Source organism: Magnolia sinica, chromosome 2 (genome assembly GCF_029962835.1).
Source record: "Magnolia sinica isolate HGM2019 chromosome 2, MsV1, whole genome shotgun sequence".
Lineage (NCBI taxonomy): Eukaryota > Viridiplantae > Streptophyta > Magnoliopsida > Magnoliales > Magnoliaceae > Magnolia > Magnolia sinica.
Genome location: NC_080574.1, coordinates 10,197,949 through 10,208,275, shown reverse-complemented (window position 1 = coordinate 10,208,275; position 10,327 = coordinate 10,197,949). Strand labels below are relative to the sequence as shown.

Below are 10,327 nucleotides of genomic sequence, written 5' to 3'. Positions count from 1 at the left end.
GGGGCAATGTTGTTAAATGCCCACATTGTCGAGGCTGATTGTCGATGTCAATTATTAATACGAGTTATGAGTACATGATAACATAACATCATGATACATGCCCATACGCATCATCTGTATGTTTGTTATGAGATGTCGTTGATCATTGCATATGTCATTGAGCGTGTTGTTATGAGACTCCCTGATGGGCGGAGGTTATCTCACATGAGCGCACAGTATGCGCAGGATTGATGTATAACTGGATTGTATGACTCATGCATCTTGCATTATGATTACTATATGCCCGATTGACATCAGGGCTATAGCCTCCACAGGCATATCGCAGATGGCCAGAGGGACACCGAAAATTTGTTCTAGCATCGGGCTGCCATAGATGGCCCTGGGTGAAAATCTCTAAACCCTCTTGGTACCAGAGGACGCCCTAACGTCGAGGCCGAGTAGATACATGAGCGCCCAAGTGCCGAATACCAGGAGGCCGCGTCTCCTACTGTGTAGTGGTCAGTTGGGAGGGGGTGTGGCCTTACCCGCTCTAGAGCAGGGGACATTGCTAAGCTGAGTTTGACTAGCTCGTGAATGGGTCCGCTATCGACGTGCCGAATAAGTATTGGCAGACTATTGGCCAGGTGGATAGTGAGGTTTCTTACGCTCATTGAACTGTGCGGCTGGGAGAGCGGCAGTGCCATTTGGAGTGTACTAAACCTCAGTGATGATCCCAGAGATGAACTATACTAATACGTGGACTTATTAAGCAGGAGTTGCATACTCATTCATTCATTCATTCACTACCCATTTGGGCTGGTGGTGCGTGACTATTTGTTACATATACATTCGCGATGGCCAAGATTTTGGTTGGGGCGCGCGATTAACCTGAGATTAGGAGTTTACCACATTGAGACTGACTATCCAAATTAGGTATGTGACTAGTTTGGATAGAAGTCCCTTGTGATGGGCCCCATAGCCTGCGATACTACATACTATCATCCCAACTTCACACTCTGGCATGGTCATTCCATTCGCACCGCATATTGCATTATATTTGCAGTATATGACAATTTGGGTTATTGTGTTTCTGCATTTATATGGTTTAGGTATGATTAACGCTATTTGTGTTACTCATCAGGAATGTATATTACATTGTATCCTCTGCATCTGATATTTGGCACTCTATGACTCCTCATTTGCATAGTTGATTCGTATTGTGTATTCTAATATTGTATGACTTATGGGCTTGTTAGTATTTCCGCTTACTCTGTTATCTTATGATTTGTGATCTTGATAGTATTTCTGTTTACTCTGATAATTCCTGATATTGTTAGTATTTATGCTTAATCTGATAATTCATGATCTTGTCAGTATTTCTGTTTATTCTGACATTGTATGATTTATGGATTACCAGTATTTTCGGTATTATATGACTATGGCATTATATTGAATACTTGGCACTTACCTTATGCACACACTTACACCACCCTCTAAGCTTTCTATAAGCTTATGCACGATAGATGCGTACAGGTGATGTTAGGTTGCAGCAGTGTTGAGCTTGGAGCGTACATGGGTCTTCTTGAGCTTGATTTTTGATTTATGTATTTCCTTTTTAACATTGTACTGAAATGATTATATTAGTGAATATATGATGGTGATGTTGCATTTGTGAATTGGGTAATCTTGTGGTTATGCTTATTATGAGTTAAATATACAAAAAAAATCCTCTTTGTAGGATTCCAAAATCGGAATCTAGCATATGGACGTTAGGAACCGAGAATGGGATATTACGGAGGCTGTCAGCACCCGATTCGACGATCGTGATTCCTGTGAATCCGATTTTCGGGTTTGGGGCGTGACACGAAATGCACGGAATTGATCGTGAAGTGAAGGGAATTCACCGCGAAATGCATGGAATTGACTATGAAGTGAAGGGAGTTGACTGCAAAATGAATGGAATTGACCGTGAAGTAAAGGGAATTTGCCGGAATTGACCGCAAAATGCATGGAATTGACCGCGAAGTGATGGGAATTGATTGTGAAGTGAAAGGAATTAACCGTGAAGTGAAGGGAATTGACCGCGAAATGCATGGAATTGACCGTGAAGTGAAGGGAATTGACCGCGAAATTCATGGAATTGACCGCGAAGTTAACGAAATTGACCACGAACTGAATGAAATTGACCGCGAAGTGAATGAAATTGACACGAAGTGAATGAAATGGATTTTCGACCATCGACCTAATAGAATCTTGGAAAATAACCAGGTTAGTTGACTAAAGTAGCTTCTCCTACCCAACATCATATATGGTATATCAGGTGACTCATTCTAGTTGAGGAGGTATACTTGTTAAATGAATAGAGAAAAAAATGAATTAAAAGAGAGAAAAATATTTATATATACTTACACACACATACACACAAATATGTATTAGAGAAAAATGTAAGGGGAAAAAGTACTTGTAAAAAAAAATACTGCCAGATTGCTGTGGGTCTACAATCTAACAGTATTATTATTATTATTTCTGATGGAAGCCTTTGCTTTTGTGGGTCCCATCATGAGGTCTATGTTATATCTAAACAATCTGTCTATTTGGCGAGCTCATATTAAGGCTTGAGACTAAAAATAAGACAGATCTAACTATCAAGTGGACCACACTGTAAAAGGCAGTGGGGAATTTAACGTTTACCATTGAAAACCTTTTAGGGGTTACGGAAGTTTTGGATCAATATGAAATTTGTTTTTCCTCTTCATCTAGATCTTTGTGACCTTATGAATAGATTGGATGGAAAGTAAATGTTACGGTGGGCCCTACGAAATTTTCAACGGTGAAAATCAAATTTCCCACTGCTATTTGTGGTGTGGTCTAGTTGATATTTGGATGTGATTTTATTTTATTTTTGATAATGCTCTGAAATGATCTCGAAATATGGATGAACATTGTGAATATAATAAATACATAACTGTGGGGCCTGTTATGGGAAGATCTGAGCCCTTGCAATTATGAGGATCGGCCTCCTCTTAATCCGAGTGGATATGCAAAAGGACAGTTTGAGATGACAAATACCGTTGAAGAGAGCTTCTCAACTCAATTACAATTACTCTCCCGATTCGAGGCTGACAGTCGGATCAAAATCAAGCTCAGACCACCCCACCGACGCCTGACCAGAATGACTCAACTCGAATCCCACGTTAAAGGAGGACCCAGCAAGACAGGTCCGTCATCCGTCTCGAAGATCGAAGAAGAGACCTACAGGGCACTTAATAAAAAGAGTCAAGTCACATTCCGTCCATATCGAAGCTCAGACTCGGACTCCTAACACCATCAACATTCAACACATTAGGAGTAAAGGCCCATGTGCGCGCTAGTCAGGACCTCTTCCGACGGAAGTCCCAAGCCGAGCCCAAGCCGAGGCAGGGGCGGAACGTGGATATCTCATGTGCCAGAATGGGAAACTACCATAAGAGGACATGATCGACTACCTCGCGTGCAGATACGCGAGATACGCTACACGATCCTTGTATTGCATACAACATCCCCACGATCCAAAAATCCCACTGATTGAGCCAATCGTGCCGAGATTAATGGACCCAGTCCGTTCAATGGTCAAATATAAATACTAGGGAGACCCCATTGCTACAAGTAGACAATATCATGCACTCTCCCTCTGCTCCTCAACTTATACCCAGTTTCCCTTGACCTGACTTAGGCATCGGAGGGTCCCTCGGCTTAGTCAGGGTCTCCTTTGCTTGTTCTAAGTGTGCAGGTTTGTAAACGTCGAAATGGCTCATAGTTCGTGAGTTGGAGCGGAGAGTCTTTCAGGTTTAGTCATCAACATTTTTGACGCCATCTGTGGGAAGCTGATACAAAAGGTTAGGTTCCTGTTCTTAAACATAATGGCAAGAGGAAAGAAGAAAGTAGTAACTGTGGAACCGGAGCAAAATGAGCAGACTCACTCCTCTTCATTACTTCACACCAAATCAGCCCTAGGGCCTTCCCAACGTTCTCGTAATCGAACGAGTAAATATCGAACCATGCAAAACGAAATACAGGCCCTGCAAGGCGAGGTTAACCAAATGAAGTAGCGGCAGGAACCACTACCGCGTCCGGCTCAGGAAAACCCTGTTCCCGAGCCGATTGGTCTGGTTGTGGAAGCTCACTTCGCACCAAGGAGTATGAGGCCCGAGGGACCTTAGCGCCCCTGGGCGCTAGCTTCAGTTCAAAATCCTCTCCCGACCCAAATCCGAGTTTCGGCTCAGAACACAGCTATGCGAGCTCCAACGAACGCCTCGGTCACCTAGGCCCTGGTGCCGACGGATCTCCATCACGAGCTGGAACGGATGAGGGGAAGGACTCCGGACATAGAAAACACCCAGGAGATAGTAGCTGAGAATAAAGATCCTTGGGAAGCACGGTTCGTGAAGCTCAGCAACACGATTCAGACATTGGAAAAGAAGCAACCGCTGTCGTCGGTTCCCACGACTGTTCAAGTAATGATGGAAGAAAACGAACCTCCCTTCACCTTTACAATCATGGACGAGGTGATGCCATAGATGTTTCGGATACCTCCCGTCATTCAGTACTCTAGGTTTGGTGACCCATCCGAGCACGTGGAGGCTTATCGTTCATGGATGCAAATCCAGACGGCAACAAATGTAATGATATGTAGGGAATTTTCGATCACTCTTACAGGACCCACTCGGAGTCGGTACCAGCAGCTCAAAACTAATTCCATCGGTTCATTCGCAAAATTGAGTTGACTATTCCTTACCCAATTCATAAGTGGTAAGAGGAGTCGAAAACCTAATACCCACCTGTTCGCCATTAAGCAAGAGCCAAATGAGTAGTTAAAGGACTACATTGCTCGCTTTAATGAGGAATCATTACCAGTAGAAGATTACGACGACAAGATGGCACTCGCTGCCGTGTTCAGCGGCCTAAAAGAAGGAAAATTCACCTTCTCCATTAGAAAGAATCCATCAAAGACATTAGCAGAACTCGTTGTAAGAGCTCAGAAGTACACTAACGTCGAGGAATTCTCCAATGCCCACAAAAATGTCCAAGTGACAGAGCCGAATGGTAAAGGGAAGAGACCAAGGAACGAAAAAACTCAACCGTCTAGCAAAGGACCTGATGATTGCGCCCCTCGAATCGTCGCCCGAACAAAAGACCGGAGGAAAAGTTCCGTTCCTACACCCTCTTTAACACATCCACTGAACAAATCTTATTGGACATCCGAGGAGAAAAGCTGCTAAATTGGCCCATTTATATGAGGACTGACCTGAAACATCGCGACAAACGCAAATATTGCCGCTTTTATCGGGATCGCAGTCATAACACAGCCGATTGCGTGAACCTCAAGGACGAGATCGAGACCCTTATTCGTAAGGGTCATCTACACCGTTATATTAAGGGAGAAAGAACCACTCAGAAAGAGGAGCGAGAGCGAGAACAGCTGAATAACACCATGGAAGAGCCGACCGAAATCCGCACCATCTTCGGGGGCTTATCCGGAGGAGGAGATTCGAACCGTGCCCGAAAAGCCCACTCTCGGAAGTCCGATCCAGAGCATTATGTCCACTTGACCGAGCGGCCCAGCAAGGAACTCCGAGTCAGCCCGTGTAATTTAACCTTCACGGAAGAGGATGCACATGGAATCCAACACCCACACAATGACGCTCTGGTAGTTACTATGACCATAGCGAATCGTAAGGTGTACTGTATCTTGGTCAACACCGGGAGCTCAGCCGACGTAATTTATTCCGAAGCCTTTGAAAGAATAGGGATTCTGAGGTCTCATTTTAGACCCGTGAAGACCCCTCTACACGGCTTTGCCGGGGAAAGAGTAATCTCCGAAGGAGTCATCTCCCTCCCCGTGACTGTGGAGGAAGGACAGCATCAAGTCACACTTATGGTGGACTTCCTTGTTGTCAATGTGTCATCCGTATATAACGTTATCCTGAGTAGGCCTTCCCTCAATGCAATGAGAGTAGTCGTCTCCACATATCATCTGATGATGAAATTCCTCGCCGAGGGCGGGATAGGCTATCTCTGAGGCGACCAGCGCGAGGCTTGGAGATACTATACTATAGCGGTCAAGAAGGGATCGGTCAAGCAAACACTCACTGTTAACATGCTAGACCCCAGAGGACCTGTAGAAGGTTCATTCATGGAAGATCTGGAGAAAGCGCCGCTCAATGAGGCGAACCCGAGCAGAACTGTTCAGCTCAGAACATCATTAAACCCCGAGTAGCGATCCGAAGTATTAGCCTTCCTATGGCAGCACAGAGATGTCTTCGCATGGTCGCATGAAGATATACCTAGAATCTCTCCGGACGTCATGCTCCACAGGCTGAACGTGGACCCATACCACAAACCCGTGAAGCAAAAGAGGAAACCATTCGACGCCGAACGGTATGAGGCCATAGCTGACGAAGTCTCCACTCTATTTGATGTTGGTTTCATAGAAGATGTACATTATCTCGATTGGATCGCTAACGTGGTCCTCGTCAAGAAGGCCAACGGGAAATGGCGGGTCTGCGTAGACTACTTGGATCTAAACAAGGCGTGTCCGAAAGATAGCTTCCCCTTGCCTCGGATTGATCACCTGTGGATAGCACAGCGGGACACTAATTACTTTCTTTCCTGGACGCTTACTCTGGGTACAATCAGATCGTGATGCGTCCCCCAAACAGGTAGAAGACTATCTTTGTCATGAATAAGGGGCTCTACTGTTATCGGGTCATGCCATTTGGCCTGAAAAATCTGGGGCCACATATCAAATATTGGTTAATCAGATGTTTGCCAAACAGATCGGACATACGATGGAGGTGTACGTCGACGACATGCTGGTAAAGAGTGTCAGGGCGTCTGACCACTTGACAGACCTTGGAGAAACTTTTGCTATCCTTTGAGAATACCAGATGAAATTGAATCCCATGAAGTGTGTATTCGGAGTCGGCTCTGGTAAATTCCTCGGATTCCAAGTTAGCCAGAGAGGTATTGAAGCAAATCCTGACAAGATCAAAGCACTCCTCGACATAAGTTCGCCTCGGATTGTCAAGGAAATACAGTGTCTCACAGGACGAGTAGCCGCGCTCGGACGATTTATATCCAGAGTTACGGACAGATGCCTTCCCTTCTTCCAGCAACTGAAGGGACATAAGAAGGTAGAATGGACACCAGAATGTGAACAGGCCTTCCAACAATTGAAACAGTATTTAGGCTCACTACCCCTACTGTCTAAGCCTGAAGAAGGTGAACCCCTATTCCTATACCTCGTGGTCTTGGCCTCAGCTGTCAGCTCAACCCTGATCATAGAAGTAGAGGGAAGCAACATCTTGTGTACTATGTGAGTAGGGTCATGGTGCCCGCTGAGACGAGATATTCGGCTTTGGAGAAGCTAGTACTTAGTCTCGTCATCTCAGCTTGGAGGCTATGTCTGTACTTCCAAGCTCATTCCGTCGTCGTGTTGACAGATTCCCCTCTCAAACAAGTTCTCCAGAGGCCCGAAGTTTCGAATCGGCTAATTAGATGGGCCATCGAACTCGGTGAATTCAACATCCAGTTTCATCCGAGGACAGCTATCAAGGGTCAAGTCGTGGCAGACGTCATTGCAGAATTCACCACTCCGAGCGAAGGGGTCAGAACCGAAGACGAGACAACTCCATCGCCCATTCCCCCAAGTGAACAAAAGGCATTATCAGAACTAGGATGGGTTCTCTATGTAGACGGGTTGTCTAATGCCAAGCGTGCCAGAGCGGGGATTGTCCTAATCGCGCTTGATTCCACACCTATCCAGTATGTAATCAGGTTTTGTTTCAAAGCCTCAAACAATGAAGCAGAGTACGAAGCCCTACTTGTAGGAATCAGACTGGCAGCAAGTCTGGGAGTCCAATCCCTTCAGGTCCGATGCGATTCTCAGCTAGTAGTGAACCATATCTCCACCGAGTATGAGGTCAAGGAGACAAGGATGATTGCATATCTAGACAAGGCAAGGAAATTAATAGAAAGGTTTTGGAGCTGCACCATCCACCAGATCCCTAGAGCAGAAAATTTGTGGGTCGATGCCTTAGCAAAGCTAGCCTCAGCCATGGAAGGGAAGATTTCACGAATCATCCCTGTGGAGTTTATAGAGCATTTAAGCATCGACTAGACAGAGAAGAGAACGGTCAACCCAGTGGATGACACTCCGAGCTGGATGGATCCAATCTACGGATACCTCACTTCTGGCGAAGTCCTCTCAGATAGGCTGGAAGCTAAGCGCTTGAGGGTCAGAGTGGCGCGGTACGTTATCCTGAACGGTACCCTATATAAGAAAGGGCATTCTCAGCCCTACCTCAGGTGCCTTCGACCTGACGAGGCAGATTATGTGATTCGGGAGATTCACAAAAGAATCTGTGGAAACTACTCTGGCAGCCGAGCCCTGACCTTGAAGATACTCCGACAAAGGTATTTTTGGTCAACCCTCAGGGAAGACTCGAAGAACTATGTTTAAAGGTGCGACAAATGCCAACGCTATGCGGCTGTGCCAAGACAACCTGCAGAGAAAATGACTCCCATGAGCTGTCCATGGCCTAGTGGGGAATTGACATCATCGGCCCCTTACCCATAGGAAAGGGGCAAGTCAAGTTCGCTATTGTCACAGTCGACTACTTCACCAAATGGGCCAAGGCCGAACCTGTTGCAAAAATTATAGAACAGAAGGTGATTGATTTCATCTGAAAAAATATCATCTGCTGGTTCGGGATTCCGCGCACTATTGTGTCCGATAACGACAGACAGTTCGACAACGACAAGTTTCGAAACATGTGTCAGGGGCTCGGCATCACAAATGCGTATTCTTTGCCTCAGCACCCACAATTCAATGGACAGGTGGAAGCTGTTAACAAGGTCATCAAGCATTATCTCAAAACAAAGTTGGAGAAAGCAAATGGTAATTGAGCTGGGGAGCTCCCGTTCGTCCTATGGGCCTATAGGACCACAGCTAAGTTGTCTACGGGGGAAACTCCATTTTTGCTATCATACGGCTCGGAAGCAATGTTATTGGTTGAAATCGGCCTCCCTACAGCTCGGGTCAAAAATTACCAAGAGAACCAGAACGGAACAAATGACAGCCAACCTAAACCTACTTAAAGAGGCCAAAGAAGTTTCTAGACTCTGAACCGTTGCCCGACATCAATAGGTGGCTCGATTCTACAATTCTAAAGTCAAGACCAAGCGGTTCCACCCAGGGGACTTGGTCCTTTGCCAGGTCTTCCAGAACACCACTGAGTCGAGGGTTGGGACACTCAGGCCTAATTGGGAGGGCCTTACCGCATGGTCTGATCGACTAAACTAAGCTCCTATCACTTAGAAGACCCTGAGGGCCGCTAGCTCCCTCACCCCTGGAATGCCGAGAACCTTAAAGTTTACTATCCATAATGGAATAGCCTTTTCCCAATAAATGTACGCTTCCGAGCGACTAGCCTTCAAGGCTCTCAATAAAAGTACGCCCCCGATCGACTAGCCTTCAAGGCTCTCAATGAATTTTATCACTTCCTATCTATATGAACAGATGATCTACTAAGGAAAAGTTACCTCTCATATGCAGAGGCGGACTAAACGAGCTGATCCCTTAAAGAAGGGGTTAGAGCGTTATCCCACAAAAAGTCAACAAGGCATCCCCTCTTAGTCATGGGAAAAGCCAATGGATGACCCGACTCCTCAAAAGAGGATTCGGTTCGTCTCCCAACTAATGGATAGATCGAAGGTTTCTCGCCAATTGTGGGACAAGTCGATCCCTTAGGGATCCGAATAACAACAGCGATGCCATAAAAGATTCAAGTTCTACAAAACAAAATTGGAACAGGCCGACCCGTAAAAGAGTCGACTCGGCAATGCCCTGAAGTAAACCGAGTTGTCGACGAATCAGGTCGGTAAATAATAGTCAGCATCCAAAAACTAACCACACATACAGAAACAATCGTCATCCAAATGCCCTCTCCAGAGGGTCAAAAATCATCATTCACACACCCTCTTCAGAGGGTCAAAATATTCTCCATCACATCATTAAAAAAAAACTGAGTTCAGAAAAGTTGTAAGGATAACTACACAGTCGAAGGAGGAGGAGCTTGGGAGTAAGGAGCCTGATACGTGCGGACATCTTCTGAGGGCTTCTCCCCTGCGTCTTCAGGCAGCAGAGGCTTAAGGTTAAGGTTCGGGTACAAGTCTTGGACTGCCTCAATACAAGCATCGAAGCCACGGTTGTAAAACTTGGTGGCTTCGGCTGCCCTCTCATTCGAAGCCTTGAAGGCGTCCACTGCAGCGGCCACCACTACAGTCAAGGAGGCCTCATCCTCGGCAC

The 10,327-nt window shown here is 45.9% G+C and overlaps 1 protein-coding gene across 1 annotated transcript; it reads left to right on the top strand.

Annotated features, from left to right (window-relative positions):
• The first annotated feature begins 5,251 nt into the window (after nt 1-5,251).
• LOC131238038 (uncharacterized) lies at nt 5,252-6,037 on the top strand. The gene has a single exon (XM_058236164.1). The coding sequence runs from the start codon at nt 5,252-5,254 to the stop codon at nt 6,035-6,037; it is 786 nt and encodes a 261-aa protein (XP_058092147.1).
• Nucleotides 6,038-10,327: the final 4,290 nt, after the last annotated feature.